This window comes from Brachionichthys hirsutus, chromosome 20 (genome assembly GCF_040956055.1).
Source record: "Brachionichthys hirsutus isolate HB-005 chromosome 20, CSIRO-AGI_Bhir_v1, whole genome shotgun sequence".
Classification (NCBI taxonomy): Eukaryota; Metazoa; Chordata; class Actinopteri; order Lophiiformes; family Brachionichthyidae; genus Brachionichthys; species Brachionichthys hirsutus.
In genome coordinates this window covers 8,565,441-8,581,687 of record NC_090916.1, presented here as the reverse complement: position 1 = coordinate 8,581,687, position 16,247 = coordinate 8,565,441, and the positions used below count along the sequence as shown (strand labels likewise).

At 46.6% G+C, this 16,247-nt stretch overlaps 3 protein-coding genes across 5 annotated transcripts in view; 2 read left to right on the top strand and 1 right to left on the bottom strand.

Annotated features, from left to right (window-relative positions):
• Nucleotides 1-148: 148 nt before the first annotated feature.
• rdh14b (retinol dehydrogenase 14b) lies at nucleotides 149-2,568 on the bottom strand. 2 transcript variants are annotated; one of them, XM_068753462.1, is made up of 3 exons: nucleotides 2,551-2,568; nucleotides 1,302-1,541; nucleotides 149-808 (listed from the first exon to the last, which is right to left on the bottom strand). In XM_068753462.1, the coding sequence occupies exons 2-3, from the start codon at nucleotides 1,539-1,541 to the stop codon at nucleotides 191-193; spliced, it is 858 nt and encodes a 285-aa protein (XP_068609563.1). In that variant the 5' UTR covers nucleotides 2,551-2,568; the 3' UTR covers nucleotides 149-190. The 2 variants fall into 2 exon arrangements, with proteins under 2 accessions (XP_068609563.1, XP_068609562.1); XM_068753461.1 differs by lacking the exon at nucleotides 2,551-2,568 and having other exon boundaries at nucleotides 1,302-1,868.
• Nucleotides 2,569-2,789: 221 nt separating this feature from the next.
• LOC137909642 (interleukin-6 receptor subunit beta-like) lies at nucleotides 2,790-7,912 on the top strand. The gene is made up of 17 exons (XM_068754104.1): nucleotides 2,790-2,844; nucleotides 3,630-3,896; nucleotides 3,974-4,094; nucleotides 4,188-4,363; nucleotides 4,447-4,565; nucleotides 4,723-4,746; nucleotides 4,860-4,880; nucleotides 5,013-5,148; nucleotides 5,320-5,402; nucleotides 5,476-5,686; nucleotides 5,821-5,985; nucleotides 6,371-6,472; nucleotides 6,563-6,706; nucleotides 6,793-6,933; nucleotides 7,069-7,153; nucleotides 7,262-7,343; nucleotides 7,520-7,912. The coding sequence occupies exons 1-17, from the start codon at nucleotides 2,790-2,792 to the stop codon at nucleotides 7,910-7,912; spliced, it is 2,325 nt and encodes a 774-aa protein (XP_068610205.1).
• A 733-nt stretch (nucleotides 7,913-8,645) lies between these two features.
• rngtt (RNA guanylyltransferase and 5'-phosphatase) overlaps nucleotides 8,646-16,247 on the top strand; it is a 45,407-nt gene continuing 37,805 nt past the window's right edge. For both annotated transcript variants that reach the window (XM_068753580.1, XM_068753579.1), the window contains exons 1-8: nucleotides 8,646-8,921; nucleotides 9,957-10,066; nucleotides 10,152-10,255; nucleotides 10,339-10,427; nucleotides 11,883-11,958; nucleotides 12,144-12,372; nucleotides 14,500-14,609; nucleotides 15,222-15,323. In XM_068753580.1, coding sequence (XP_068609681.1) covers nucleotides 8,858-8,921; nucleotides 9,957-10,066; nucleotides 10,152-10,255; nucleotides 10,339-10,427; nucleotides 11,883-11,958; nucleotides 12,144-12,372; nucleotides 14,500-14,609; nucleotides 15,222-15,323 — 884 coding nt within the window. In that variant the 5' untranslated portion in view covers nucleotides 8,646-8,857. The remainder of the gene's footprint in view (nucleotides 8,922-9,956; nucleotides 10,067-10,151; nucleotides 10,256-10,338; nucleotides 10,428-11,882; nucleotides 11,959-12,143; nucleotides 12,373-14,499; nucleotides 14,610-15,221; nucleotides 15,324-16,247) is intronic.

Here is a 16,247-nt window from a genome sequence, read left to right as displayed (position 1 = left end):
ACAGATCAGATTGTGCTGAGAAGTTACTTAAGAAGATGATACAACGCATACAAGTATGCACGCTACTCCACCTCAACTCAGAAGAATAGAATAATAGACACACATTTCATTCCATTCATAGATTTAATTACATCCCATATAAGGACATTTTCAGGTCCCATCCACGCAGAACCATGGATGGGGGCTCTGCTCAGCTAGCGAGGCCGACCATCCTCCTGCTTAAGTCCCACAGTCTCTTGGCCGCCTCGTCGTCTGTGGCTTTGGCCATCAGCTCCTCTTCTTCGCAGTTGGCAAAGCACTTCCCCGACACTCCCTCCACCTCGGGGGAGCAGGCGAGATAGAGAGGAGTCTGGGCCCCTTCCAGGGGACTCTTGAAAAAGACGAAAGAGGCGAGGAGGAACAGCGGCTTTGCCAGGACGGGGATTTTAACATGCCTGCCGAGCCTGGTCCTCACGATGCCCGGGGTGAGGGCGTTGACCGAGACCCCCGTGCCCTCCAGCCGACGGGCCAGCTCGAGCGTGAACAGCAGGTTGGCTAACTTGCTCTGACCGTAGCAGAAAGCCTTGTCGTAGTTATTTTCGCTATTCAGGTCGTCAAAGTTGATGCGGCCGTACTTGTAAAGTTTCGAGGAAACCACCACGATGCGGCTGGGAGCCGCCGTCTTCAAGAGGTCGAGCAAGAGGTGGGTGAGCAGGAAGTGACCCAGGTGATTCACCCCCAGCTGCAGCTCAAAACCGTCCTCCGTCTTTGCGTAGGGGCACTGGTAGACGCCCGCATTGTTGACCAGCACGTCAATCTTGGATTCCTCCTGAATGGTGAGAAATATTTTATTAATTTTAAGTCTCCATAACTTCAATTTAGGTCAACTGAGAGGTTCGGTCTCACACAATGGATTAAAAAAGTTCATTCATACAACTGTACAATACTTAATTGTGATCAAGCTAACATGACTGTTTTTACATAATTTCTACATTCTTTTTTTTTTTAACGTGAAGTATTTTTCTGGATGTAAATTATTTGTTGTAAAGCAACAAAGAAGTTAAGATATTTTTTCTGTAAAGGTTTCCCATTCCAAGAATTCTGCTAGAGGACCAACATTTAATTCTTTTATTTTTCAAACAAACAAAAAACAGGCCAACATTTCTTGCCACTAGAACTAGAAGTTGCACTAAAGTGTATCACCATGGCAACAACAGAAACGGAGATCACAGCTACTGTGATCTGTGGGTTTGGAGAATTTCAGCACCTCGGACAGCTCTCTCAGCAGTAATTGAACTACATCTAGCTTCTCATCAACCTACCTCGTTAATGTCTTTACAAAAAGCTCGTATTGATCCAAAAGAAGCAAGGTCCAGGTGTTTGACGATCACCTCCCCCTGTTCCGGTCCAGCTCGGCTCTTGATGTCCTCGGCCGCCTCCTCGGCGCTCCTCTGGTCCCGACAGGCCATGATGACCCGGGCTTGGACCTTCAGCAGCTCCCCAGCCAGAGCCTTTCCTATCCCGCAGTTAGCCCCGGTCACGATGACCGTCTTTCCCCGCATGGTGTCGGTAGGATACCGGAGCAGCTTCACAGCTTTCTGTCGAGGGAACAAGCGACGCAGAAGCAGCAGAACGCCGCCGCCGACGACAGCGGCTAGCAGCACCGCAGCGGACATGGAGCCGGTTAGCGGGCCTCGTTTCAGTAGCAGCGCCGTGTTGTAGCCGTCCAAATTACGAAAGTAACAGGAAACAATGTCGACTTAAATACGTACCCTCACGCATTATACACTTATTGGAAGTATTATGCTATTAAATTATATGATATTTGTATTTTTCGTGAACTGTCTGAAGGCAAAGAACTCAAATGTCAGCGATTGTTTACCAAGGTTAGCTGCAGGGAACCGGATGCTGGTGAATCTACTTCCGGATCACAGATAGCGTCAAACTCGCGTTCCTTCCCTAAAATAAAAGGAGATTAGCAACAATAAAATAAATAAAATGCAGTGTAATAACGTTTATAAAAGTTAAGATTCTATTATAAAATGTATGACTTATATAATTATTATATATATATGTGAAGATAAATATAGAGACATTTAATTAAATTATTACATTAACCAATATCATAGAAACAGCTTTTCTGTTAATAAAGGTACGAAGTATTTAACACATTCAAACATTATGTGCATGAATGTAACCACTTGGTGGCGCTAATGGAACCGGACAATAGAGCAGCAGTTGGAGAGGGCAGTTTTATGTATTGGGGTCTTTTTATTTAGAATAGTAAGATAAGCGTGATCATACTTAGATTTATTTTCTTCCTGATTTTTATAGCATGTTACTAAGTAAAGGATGTGAATATTACATCCACCCAATTCTCGTATGTGATTCTGGGCTACTCTAAATATTGTGCTGGCTAATACTCCCCAGGAAATTGAGAGCTATTTCCCAGCAAGTGGGGGTGTGAGTCATAGCTTCACCATAGTAGCATGTTAGAGAGGAGGAGGCTGTTTCATAAATTCAGATATATTATCGAAGTCTGGCAGACCGCTGACAAATTACTTCACTTCCTCTTTGCTCACTGCTCCAGTTGGGTAACACCTCCCGTTTATTTCAGAGTTTGCTTCAGTTCCTGTTACTTGATGGCTACAACACAGATTTGGAAAGGAACACGCTTTCCTGCGTGGCGTCCTGTCCGTTGTAACAGACACAGTTAGAGTGGTTTTAATTAGATATCTTACACAACTGGGAACAAGACATTTTGAAATGTACATTAAAGATACATTTCTTTCAGTTCTGGTATAAAAGACATGAATCCTTTTCGAGCACTCTTCATCCTAGTTGTGATTCTTTCAGTTTCTGAAGGTAAGCAAACCTCTTTGATTTGATTTTTATAATGGTTGTTAAATCCTGATTTTAAAGTGTGGACCTCCTGACTGCTCAGATGAAGGTCTGGGATTCTGGTTTGTCTTTCATAATGTTTGCTGCTGTTGACGTGGAGGTGAACGACCAGGGTTTAAAATGTCTAGATTTTAACTGAAGAATTCTGTATATTATCATATATAATTACAAATGAATTAGATCTAAGACTGCCACGTCTATTGCATTGAACAGTAACTACTTCAATTTACTTCCCAGATAATAATCCTTATTTCAGGACATATTATGTAGGAATAACGTGCAGCAAATATCAATGCTTTATTTTGTTCCTTTAAAAAAACAAAACTATTTTCTCTACAATTTTCTTTTCCAGTAAAAATGTCTTATTTAGAAATGCCACAAGTTATTGGGAACTTTTAAAAATGTTCTCCTAAACTGTAAACACATCTCTAACAGACAACATTAACTGAAACGTACAAGAATACTCCTTTAAATCTTTAAAACACATAACACACGTGTGCAACCACAAAGATCAATACAACATTCAACTGCAGTAGATATAATATAAGACTTGAGATATTCTATATTTACATTTATTGTAATAGTTATACGTCATTTGTACTTGTTTTTGTATTTGTTTTTTTTTATTATTATTGTGAATTAGACAGATCATTTTCCAAACCAATTGTTTTGATGGATCTTTATAAACGCTGGAAATATCCCACAGTAATAAAGGACATATTAGGATTGAGCCTTATCGTCTCCTCCAGGTATCCATGGCAACGCCTGCGACGTCCTCCCTAAGGACCACGTCATCGAAGAGGGATCGGACGCTGAGATCACGTGCCGGACGTCGTGCGTCCGTGGGAAAGTCTTCTGGACGCTGGACAACAAGCGCGTGGATGACGGGCTGTCAAAAAGCAACGCCACGCACGCCGTCCTGACGCTGAGGAACTTCAGCCGCTCCAGCGCGACGGTGCAATGCCACGGCGCGGATACCGAGAACATCCTGGGCGGCACCACCGTCACAAGTTACTGTAAGCAGCGTTCCCGGTACTCACCTGTGAGTACGTGCATCCCTGTAAATAAGCATGACGTGTGCAACTTTCCGCAGCTAAACCCACCAACCTGTCGTGCGTCTTGCATTTTGAGAACCAGACGACGGAAGGATTGTTCACCTGCGAATGGGAGCATCGCACCGTTTCCTCACCGGAAATCAACTACACCGTGCTGTGGTGCGGTTTATTCCAGTTTCTGTTCATCTCAGGAGCGCTAATAGAAGAACAGATCTTTAAGTGTGTGTGTGTGTGTGTGTGTGTGTCTTTCAGTTCGTCATGCGAACGCCAGATTGAACTCTGCAACTCGCACGAAACGACGTGCACGTCCGACTACTACGACATCGCAGCCGCGATACCGTTCGGATGGTATTACAACGTTACCGTGAGAGCTGAGTCCGCCTTGGAAACGTTCTCTGACCATTACCAATTCACGCCACTAAAAATAAGTGCGCATCACCGTGACGTCATTTTTGTGGTGAGAAATGTGAATGAGCTTGATTTGGTTGTCATAAATCCTTGTTCCCCTCAGCGAAAATCACCCAGCCGGTGTTAAACGTTACCGCTGTCTCTGACCATATATGGGCGTCGTGGAAGATCCGGCCACGCGTGTCGTCGTTTCGGTATCCCTGTCAGGTGAAATACATGAAGGTAGGCCCTTGTCTGAAACACAGATGCTGTTTTAAATACGTATTTGTTGGTCATAGGTTCGAATCCCGGGCATTGGTTGCTTCGTCAGCGCTGAGGGATCACAGAAACATACAAATAACCAGTAAAAACTCACAGGTGGTATTTTTCTCCGTTTCAGGTTGTCCGTGAAGGAACACTCGAGGTCGGCTTTCAAAATAAGGTAGAGATGAGTGTCCGTGTTTACCTGGTGACGGATATGATATGTACCAGGATGCGTTTTAATCTTGTCTGCTTCTGTTCACCTCTCCATCCGAGGATGAGAGTAAAACTCGAGAGGTAAGAATTGTCCTTGGACTTTCTCGCACTGTGTTACCAACGAAACAAAGCGACTCATTCGGCTTTGGGAGTTTGTGGACTCCCCCTCGAATGTGAATGAGCATTTCGAGCCGAGCTGTCTGATTGTTCCAGGTGCTCGATGAAGAGGAAGTGACTGTCGGAGAGCTGGAATCCTGCAGGAACTACACGTTTGCCGTCCGCTGTGCTTTGGAAGACGCTCCCTGGAGCGACTGGAGCCAGGAGGAGACGATTCTGGTCAAACTGAGAAGTAAGATGCTTGCATCAGCATCTGAACTGACAGGTGGCTGAATCGGTACCAGTCTCTTACCTAGTGCTGTCAACCAGGAGTCGCTTTTCAGCCGTCGAGATGCGTTGGAGACGGTCAGTCCCAGATGTGAACGTCGGTCCTGTCCTCACGGATTTATCTCATCCTTTACAGAGAGCGATTTTAAGCCGCACCTGTGGAGAAAGATAACTGCATCAAAGCAAACCGGCGTGAGAAGGGTTCGTGCCATGTGGAAGGTACGGAGGCCTCCCTGCTGCCTTTAGGACCTGCATTTTCCTGCTTTACATTTCGCATTTATTATTGACGCAGGAGATTCCTGCCGAATGCCCCGACACGTTTACCTACACGATCAAGCAAACGCCCTGCGCGGAAGACGCGGCTGCAGGAAATGGCACCACCTCTTTGTGTGGCCGTTCAGTTTGCGAAGTGAACCCAGAAGCGCACCGGATCGATCTCGCCGTCTTCCAAAGTGACGTCCTGTTTGCGGAGGACTCAGTTTACGTCCCGGCGGCTGGAGAGAGTGAGTTTTAATGCGATCAGTTTAGCGCCCTTAATGGCTTGCTGCCGTTTTATGGATCGTATCGCTTCCAGTGTACCAGATTAATGCGCGCTGATGCACGTTAATGATTCAGCGTCTTGGATCTCGATTGGCAGGCCTTCCTCGAGTTACCGACATCCAGACCGCAACCCTTGACGGAGTCGTCCTGCTCAGCTGGAAGGCTCCTCTTCAGGAAGTCAGCGGTTACGTCGTCGACTACACCCACAAGGGAAATCGGTTCCACTGGAAGGAAACCAGTTGCACTAATGCAACTCTGTTCGGTAGGCACGAAGTGGTTTAATGGATGTCAGAGAGGGCTGCGGATAGTACACCTCGGACGCGTCGCCAGGGCATCGCTGAGCCACACAGAGACGCACAGCCACTCGCGCACACACTCAATAACTACGGACAAATTATCGTAATCAAGAACCCGGAGAAAAACCCACGCAGACACGGGGAGAACATACAAACCCCGCACAGATAGGATTCAAACCCAGCACCTTCTTACTGTGAGGCGACAGCGCTAACCACTGCGCCACCGTGCTGAGATCTCATACAAAATGAAAAGGCATTCAACATTACCCGACCAAACAGGACAATTAAGTGCATGTGCTTCCTGCCTTTTTCCGAGGACATATTATTTGACTGGCATTCCTTTTCTTCCAGACCTCCTGGATAAGAAGCCCTATGATATTACAGTAACCCCTCTGCTGGGCGACCAGACCGGCCACGGGACACAGGCCCTTCAGGTCTGCTCCAGGGTCGGAGGTACCATCCTGCTCTTTTTCTGACTCTGAGAAAGTCTTTTTCCCTTTCTCATATCCCACAAGTGTGATTTTTAAAACGTCATCCCTACAGAACCAGGAAACGTCACAATCGCTCAGGTTTATCCGAACGACAGGAGCGCCTACGTGAGCTGGCGAGTGACATCGCAGGAGGCGTGCAGCGGCGTTGTCGTCAACTACACCGTCGTCTACTGCGCCACAGAAGGACCCCAGCTCAGTAAGGGCGCCTCAGATTGGTCGGAGGACTGGGGGGAATTATTCACGCTGAGGCTTCATGGCATTCCTGTCCTGGGTTTCTTCCAGATGTTACAGTAATTGACACGAGACAAGACACCATTTTGGAACATCTGAATCCAGAAACTCAGTACTGCATTTACGTAAAGGCCACGGCTCTGACTGGAAGCACCAAGAGCGATGAGAGGTTCTTCAAAACCAAACGATTCGGTGAGTCGCTTGCTGATGATCAGCTCAGGGAAATAAAGGAACACGACTTGATGTTTGTTTGAATAAGGATCGGAACTTGCTTCGTAGGGTCTCTTTCATTCACAGCATATTTCTGAATGCTGCAATTTTATCCAGATTCAAAGCTCGGCGTAGAGCTCGGCATCGGCGGAAGCGTCGCCATACTGCTTGTATTATTTATTGGATTGTTCTGCGCTTTCAAGTAAGTTTAGAGGTCGACAAATAGGAATTATTTCCCTTTTCAGCAACAATGAAACCATATTATGGCCACATGATAGCGAATGTTATTCCCTCATGATCTGTTTTAAAGGTACAAGCAGGTCATGGAGAAGCCGGTGCCTAACCCCGGCCTCAGTTCTCTGGCGTTGTGGCCGTCGGCGACGCTGAAAAAGGTGAATTCAGTAAAGGAATAATACGAATAAATTCCATCCATTACAGCCTGGATGACGGAGAAAGATGACTCGGTTGTAGGTCATTTGTAGTAGGGAAGGAAAAGATGGTTATAAAGTGATCGCTCAGTGGTGACCGTTTTTGTGTTTATGTCCAGAAGGAATACCCCCCCTTACAGCCGTTCTACAATCCATCCGAAAGCCTGTGTGCTCATGTTCACACACAGGAAGCTCAGACAACGTCCACCAATCTGCTCGCATCCGACTCCAATGATGACCCAGACAGTAACCGGTCGGAGGGACGTTCTGATGGGGCTGTAACCCCAGCAGCAGACGTAGAGAATGAAGACCCGGTTAAACCTGTAGAGACACAAGATCCGTCGTCTCCTGGAGAATCCGCAAATCTGCTTTCTTCAGAGAACAGCCCGTCCACGCCATACTGGAGTCAGAGTCCCGTGGAAATGGGAAAGACCAAGCAATACAGTCACACTCCAGTGAAAGAGCAAGGGAAGACGGCGCCGCTAACGGTTTATGTCACTTTGGACATGTTTGAACAAGGTCAGAGTAGGTGAAATGAAACTGAAAAATATTCATCCTACATGTTCATCAGCTGAAAATGAAGCTCATGTGATCTAATATCTTGCCATGGTTGTGTGTGACGTCATCCTGCGTGGCCCCGTCTGCTCCGAAAGTAAAGAAATGTAAACTATTACTGGGATAAATAAAAGGCAACGCTTGTCTAAAATAAAAGTACATCTTGCTAATGGTTATCCTTGCAAGTTTGTTAAATAGTAGCATGCTGCAAATTTTATTGTGAAATTCGCAACATTAGTTACTGTGTGTTTCATAATGAGATTACCATATGTTTACTTGTTATAAGTGTTATTTATGCCTATTAAAAATTGCAGTAACCTGCTTGCTTGAAACAGAAAAGCTGTTTGTGTACAACTTTATTACAGTGCTACTTTAATACAGTCAAACCTTCTCGTCACAACGGTTTAGTTAAAAATAAAATCAACAATTAAGACAATTAAATCGATCGAATTTATTTTTTATTAAATTTCTCATTATCATTAATATTTTTGTGACATTTCATGTTTCCACCTGCAGGTGGCAGCATAATGAGACCCGCTGCTCTGACGACAGCCGTTCACAAGTCGACAAGCTAGTTTAGCCCTTTAGCCTTGCTAGCTTGCACGGTTCGTTTCTTATCGACGGTATGCTAGCCAATTGCTAAAATTCTCGATATGGTCAAACCAGACGAAGAGGAAAGCATAATTGTTTTGACGCTAATTTGCGGTCAGTTATAGGAATATATATCTCGTATAAATGTCTTCCGGCCCGTCGGTATGTCGAACTGTCTTATACTCGTTGGATAATTCCCTTGAATTAGCAGCCGAAGGGCCTTTAATCCGCGGTGGTTGGGTGAACGACAACCGGGCATCAGCTTGATCTGAGACCGAGCATCTAGCCACAGGCTAGCGAGTAATATCCACCGTACCGTACCGTACTTTAACATGTCGCACACCGGACCCCCTCCTCGGTGGCGAAACTGTCCCAGAAGAGGACAACCTGTGGCAGGTGAGAAATAGAAAATATTCCAATCCAACTCATTCACGTTCATGCTACTGTTGTTAGCATTTAGCTTGGTAATTTAGTGCGTCTGGTATTCGTCTCGCGGTATGCCCACATAATTCATATTCCCATTTCTCACACTATTATTTTTATTATTATAACAAATAGCAATTAGCTATTTATTGTCAGTCACTGGGAAAAAAAAGAAAAAGGATAGCGTCACAACGTCGTTCCGTTAGCGCGCTAAGTAGTCCAAGCGCGTATATTTTGTTTCAATAATGCGAAGTTGACATAAATACACAACATAAATGTTACTGCGCAGACTTTTAATTTTAACGTTAGCCTTTTTGTACGGTAACATTCGGGCCGGGCGTTAATTTGGTTAAATAAGCACATGTGGCTAACAGGTTTGTCAAAGCTAATACTCTGCGTCATTTCACATTTAAATCGTCTCTGTTTCGTTTTGCGCTCGATGTGTATCAGAGGAAGTATTTTAGAAACACACCACCGGCCTTTGATAAATCGTTAACGTTCGGGCTGTCAGAGCGTCACGTGTCCAAACAAAGCGGGGCAGCGCTGTAGCATGGTTGCTTGTGATGCTATGTAAGGCTAGCCTTGAGATCGTGGATCATTTAGGGATAATAATTAAACTCTAGTCAAAGTCGAGGTTTCCTGATGCCGGATTTGTTCATTGGCTCCGGTTTAATTTGGTTTGATAATGTAGCGCTTGAGATTAGTCTTTGGCAGAGACTAGAAAAAGAATCAATCTGTAAATACATAATAATAATAAAGTTTTTAGCGCACTAACCAATAGATCATTAGGGTGTCTGCCCGGTGTTTTATGCTCCCTGTTCTCTGGAGGAATTAATGTGATCGCAATTATTTCAAAAGGTTATAAATTAGATGTTTATTTATTTTGACACTTATTGATAAATCATCGCTGCAGGTTTCTGTTTTGATTTAATCAGGAAACTTTTTTTTTTTTTTTCCCCTGATTGTTCAGATTTCACTGACATTGTGATTTTTCTCTTACTCTTATAGGTAAATTCCTGCCGATGAAAACAATGCTGGGACCCAGATATGATGACCAAGTCGCAGAGGAGTGCAGGTTTCACCCGAGCATGCTGTCCAACTTTTTAAAAAGTCTAAACGTGAGTCTAAAGTTGTACATTTAAAGTAACAACTTGAAAGCGAATGACCTGCGCCTCACCACGTTCTTCTCCGGTCTGACTTCAGGTGAAAATGGGTTTGCTTGTGGATTTGACAAACACTACTCGCTTTTATGAACGCAACGAGATTGAAAAAGAAGGCATAAACTACGTCAAACTCCAATGTAAAGGGTGAGAGTCATGATTCTGTCGTTCGTTAAGATGCTCGTTCTTTCGATCGCGTAATTAGACCAACGTCTTCCTGTGTGTTTAAGCCACGGGGAGTGCCCTACGAAAGAGACCACGGCCATGTTCATCAGGATCTGTGAGAACTTCATGCAGAAGAATTCCACCGACTTGATAGGTAAGGAAACCGCTAAAAAGGTTTATCACTGTGTCTCATCCTAGGGAAGCAAAATAAATTGAGCTCTTTCAATGTTTACCAGTGGATTTAGTAACATTTACATTTTGCATTCATTATTTTATAGTGCATTCTCCGACGAGTATTTCTTTGGTACTTGCCATTAATAAGCATTCAGTAGCTTTTAAACGTATTTAATGATTATTTTGTCAATCTATATTGTCACGTTAGACTCGTGCGACTCCACAGATGCAGTATCTTTTCTCTCCAGCAGGGAGCGGTCTTCCTCTAAATGTGGAGCTGTGCTCAGCGTTGTTAGATAACATGTGCGATAACATATTTATGCAGTTATATTGTCGCACACCGAAAGCTTCCGTCGACGACCAGAATTCTGCCGTTTGTCACAGAGCGGCTCCCCGCGGCCCCTCGAGGTGGAACGGCGTTTGACGTTTGGTTCGCGTGTCGTATAAGATTGAAGATGGAAAGTGTGCGGATGAAGGGCCCGCTGTGCGTGGCTCTCGGTCCAAACCTCACCACTCCGTGGTCGGCTGTCTTAGTGTGGGAGTTGCACACACGAGAAGCGGCGCCGTCCTCCCACTGAGCGTTGTGTAGGTGATTTTCAGGTGAAAGGTCATCGGCAGACGCTGCAGAAGAATTGTGTTCATTTCAGCGTGTGGGCCAGCGGTCCATTGTTTACAATGTGCAAATACTTGTATTGTTATCGAGCAATACTTCCTTGAATTTGCCCCTTTTTATTTTTGTATTCTGTGTGGGGTTCGAGGCCCTGATAAGGATTTCGACTGCCGATCAATACCGATGCGATGTATCAGACAATCAGCTGCAGCAACCACATCTTTCATTTGCCTCACTTCTCCCTAGTCGGCGAGTGTTTCCGTGTGAAGCCGATGTTGCGCTTTCAAGCTATTTGCAGCAGGGTGCTCTCTCATCCCTCGCTGCGGCGTCTTTTAATCCCGTCTGCGTCTGTTCTAGCCTACCTGCTGTCTGGCTCGCAAATCAGAAAACTGCTCCAGCATCAGAGCAGAACGTGTAAATGTCATTTCAGCCGCGTCCTGCCAATAGACAGCTGGTGATTAGCGTTAGCTCTCTCCGTCAGCGTTTCCAAACCGAACAGTTGGGCTGGTGAATGTGATCTCCATCCTCTCATGTTGACTCATTTCATCTTCATTAGCTACGGCGTCGCCGGGCAAACTTGCATCGCTGGCGGGACGCGAGTCAGATGGTTGTATTTAAAAAATAAATAAATATTGATTTCAAAATCAGGGACTGTTTTCTTTCCTATTTATTTAGTTAGTCGAAATAAATGATGCCGCATTTGTATTATGCGATGTTACGTTTCTTAGGTGAGCTCAGAGGCTGGCTAGCTAGCCCGGCGATACGAGCGTGACATTTAACGGCATCGTGTGTATTTAGCGTGTGATTCTCTGTCCTGTTTTTAAGGCGTTCATTGTACGCACGGCTTCAACAGGACCGGCTTCCTGATCTGCGCGTACCTGGTGGAGAAGATGGACTGGAGGTGAGGGCTCGTCTCGGCAAGGCAAACCACGCCGTCATTATGAACGGAATCTCTCCGGAGTCTTTAACTCGTTCTTAGACATTTGGATTCACGTTCTACTTTAGGATATTTGGTTGGGATTCTTCATGGAATATCTGCCACGTCTGATCTATTTAAGCCGACCTGCCCGTTTTTGCTCCCGTCAGCATCGACGCGGCCGTGAATGCTTTCAGCAGGGCCCGCGCCCCGGGGATCTACAAAGGCGACTACCTCAAGGAGCTGTTCCGTCGGTACGGCGACGAGAAGCACGCGCCCCCTGCCCCCCAGCTCCCCGATTGGTGCTTGGAGGACGACGGTAGCCCCGTCAACCAGGAGTCCGGCCCCAGCTCCTCCGAGCCGGCGCTTGGGAAAAAGAAGAAGGAGAAGCTAAAACTGGTAGGACTTCCGGGGAGCTCCGGGAAATGGGCTGTTAAGTGGAGAATCCACCGGGATGGAGGGTCCATAGGGAGGCGTCTCTCGCTTAACGGGATAGTGTAGCCCCCTCGAATCTGATTGGTCGTCCATTTTACCTGCCGGCATAAAGAGCGAAGCTGAGGAGAGGCTTTCATCGGTGTCGACTCATCTCCAGCTCCACGTAATTAGGGTTTCCTCTCTTTTATGTCGACGTTTGACAAAGTTAAAAGAAGCTGAAATTCGAACCGGAGCCGGCGCAGACGCAACAGAATGTTAAAAGCCGTCGCGTTTGATTAGCTGCGAGTAAATCAAAGTATAGATTTGTCTGCACAGATACAAATACGCATTGCTACTGCAGTGTTTTCTGGACACGATAGGAATCTGATACTTACCGTTCCGGAGCTGCCGCTCCTTTTCATCCTTTTCATCTCCAAGATGCTGCAGGGCCTTTTTTTTTATTTCGAAAATGTTACCATTATCATAAAAGATAATAGGCTATTCAAAATTATACCCAGAAGTAAACCCAGACCGGGATCATTATGGGGATCTGAGATATTAAAATACTTATATGGAGGTGGGGTGGGGATCGCAGGGGGGGGTGGAATCCTTCAGAAAGACCTTCAAAAAGATTCAAAGTAAGAAGTCATCTCTTATCGGTGATGAAGAAAATGGGCGTGTCCATTTCTTCCTTCCTGGACGGGAGGGGTTCCGGATATTTGAGGTGGAATGGAATCGAAGGAATTTAGTTTCCGTCTCTGATTTTCACCTGCCCAGACCAGCTTAATCGATACGAGAGAGCCGTTCTCTTCTAGATGCGTGTGGGATGCATGTTTACTTATGCAGCTTCTGTGTCCTGGCTCATGGGGGGGGGGGGGGGGGGGGGCAGGGGTGCACTCCTTTTATTTTTATTTTTATTGTTAAATTTGTATTGTTAAATGTCGATGATTTATGTACCAAGGACTTTCAACGGAAACAAGACTGCAAGGGCTTTTTTGAAATGCTCCTCTTAGACAGGATGTCTGACTTTATTTGTACTGTAATACATGCTACTGTGTGGCTGTACTTGTACTCTAACATTCTATCTAATGAATATATTCATCATCATCATCAGTGGAGTCTTCATGGAGCTCCATTTGGGTAACAATTCAAGAGAGAAAGCCGAGAAGCGGCTGCTCGGAAAGCCTCGCCCGGTGAATTGCGTTTCTTGTGAACGTGGGACGGCGTCTCTTTGACTCGGGGGGGGCTGGGGGACTGGGGGGTGTGTGGGATGGGTGGAGGGTGCTGGGGGGGGGGCGGGTGGTTGTGGGGGGCGTGGTGTTGGGTGCTGGTGGGGCGCCAGGCCGGCCCGCTGTGCCCCGTGCCGCTGCGCTGGCCTAGGTTTCGTCGGCTGTGTTGGTGTAAGTCGCCCCCGGGCCCTGGGCTGGTTCTTCTGCGTGTGGCTCTGGTGGGGCCATGGTGGTCGTTCTTGGGTTGCTGTAGCTGCTTGGGGTGGTCTGGGGGCTCATGTTGCCATTGTTGGGTCCGGGATGGCTGCCCCGTTCTTAGGTGGAGGTTTCACGCATGCCAGATCCACCACCCCAGCACCTATCAAAACTCGTTTAGAGAGTCAACCCCGCACACAGATCTCTGAGTTAGTGGAGGTTGCTGGGTCAGTGTTTGTGGCTCTCACTATGCTCTCTCTCTTTTTCCTCAGATCTGAGAACTTGGTGATCCATACTTTCCTCTAGAGACGAATGTGAACCTGGTGTATTGGGACAACTCTTGGTGATGATTGGATGGAAGGGGTAGAATTAAGGGGCACAAATAAATCCATTGCACTTTCTTCTCAGAACACTGTGTATTTGTCACTTTTTGTTTGTCCATGTTGTGTGTTCACTGCGGTGTGCACAGCCCTCTACGGCGGTAAGCAGGTAATAAAATCAATAAAATAGGAATAGGCTAGGCTGCCAAGAGGGCAGGTGACGGTCACAATCACTATAAGAATAAAAATTGCATAGAACTCTAGCAGGGACTGACGTTATGTGCGTCACTGTGGAGCACGAATGCAGACAAGGTAAAAAAAAAAAAAAAGACTCCATCCTGAGTTCAGCTTCCTGTCTTCCCTCCCAGGGCGCCATTTTCCTCGAAGGCATCTCGGTGAAAGGCGTCACGCAGGTCACCACACAACCCAAGCTGGGAGAGATCCAAAGAAAGTGCCAGGAGATGGCCGAGTGGGAAAAGTATGCACCGCCCTGTACTGTACTGAAGTGGGGGGGGGGGGGGGGGGGGCATCTTGACTCTGACAGGCAGCCGAAGCAGGAATAGATTTCCTCTTCCTGGAGCTTCACGGCTTCCTCTCGTGACACGGCGCCCTGCGTGAATCCACCCGCCCCTCCGTATTGAAGCCATTTAAGGTGCCGTTCACAAGTCGGTTCAAGCCGTTACACGTTTCATTTTAACTATTACACGTTTTTTTTTTGCAGCCGCTACACATTTCGCTGCTCTCCGTTGTTGTTTTAAACTCGTCCCAAATCTTCTCAAGGTTCACGGCTCAGCGAATGCAATAGTCTGTTTTCGCTTAATGCGACATTAACTGGTATTTTCACTGAATCCCATCATGTCACGATGGAGGAGCGTCCGCTTCGGACTGGGACTCGTCTCTTTCTCAAATTATCACCACAAGTGTACAGAATGTGAGGCGCCTGAAGCCCCTGCCTCTGCTCGGCGCCTTTTTCATCTGGAGCTCGCCTTTAAGCGTGCCGACGCTCAGAACGAAAGCGTTTACGTTGCTATTCATTTCAGAATTGAACCTGTAGGATTGCTAGGTCTAAGGCGCCTGTTCTCTGTTGCAGGTCTGGTTTTCCCGGCGCCCAGCCGGTGTCCATGGACCTGCAAAACCTTCGTTTCCTGGAACAGAATCCATACAAAGTCAGCTGGAAGGCTGACGGCACACGGTGGGTCTATTGTTCAGGGCTTTTCTTTGCGATCAATGACTCCCTGTCCACTCGCGTCGATACAGGCAGTGCTCTTTGTGTCTCCGGCCGACCTGATTGGTCGGCCCTTCAGCGAGCCGGCTCCCAGTGACTCGGTGTTCGGCGGAGCTCCGGGCAGTAATTTACCTTCCCGGCTTGTTAGTGAGGGCTGTGTAATAACGAGGCTTCTCTTTTCTCATCGGGTTTAAATTGCGGCGCCTTAATCTCGCCGCGAGGCCGTTGAGAAACGGCTGATGGGGCCGGTGTTGCTGTTTTTCTTTCTCGTCGCCGTCAGCGGGTGAATTTGTTGTTAGTTCTCGTCTTATGACTTGTTTGCCAGAAGCTCGTGTCGAGTGTTCAAAAAGCGATTTTGAGCATTCCGGTAGTCCGTTCCGAAAGCGCCGTGTCTCACCGGCGTGAAGCCGCTGGTGAATATTGAATGACTGCAGTCATTTTTCAGAATTGTTCATGTCGCTTCTGTAATTTCCTGGCGGCGGACAGGTTTTGGCTTCGGAGCGAGATGCTGCAGATGTGTGTGCGCGACGTCCGCTAAAAGATTGGGAAGTTTTGTCGGGAAGTTTTGCTCATAAAGGTTGATGCTGTTTATCCTTCCGCCATGAGGTTTTTGTCCTTTACCCCTAATTCCTCCAACACCTGAAGGGTTCTTTCAGTCACCACAGAGGGGGGGGGGGGGGTAGTAGCAGCAGGTATGAGTCATCGCTGCAGCATAAGTTCCGAAAACCTTTCATTACCTTCAATGTTTCTCTTTTTGCCACTTTGGGTTTGAATTTTCAGCATTGTAGTATTTGGTGTAAAATCTCTCTGATTATGGCGTATGACTCCTGCTGATCCTGGCGTAGGACTTGTTGCACTGGTTTTGCACATTTGCATTGTGGTCCTCTGATT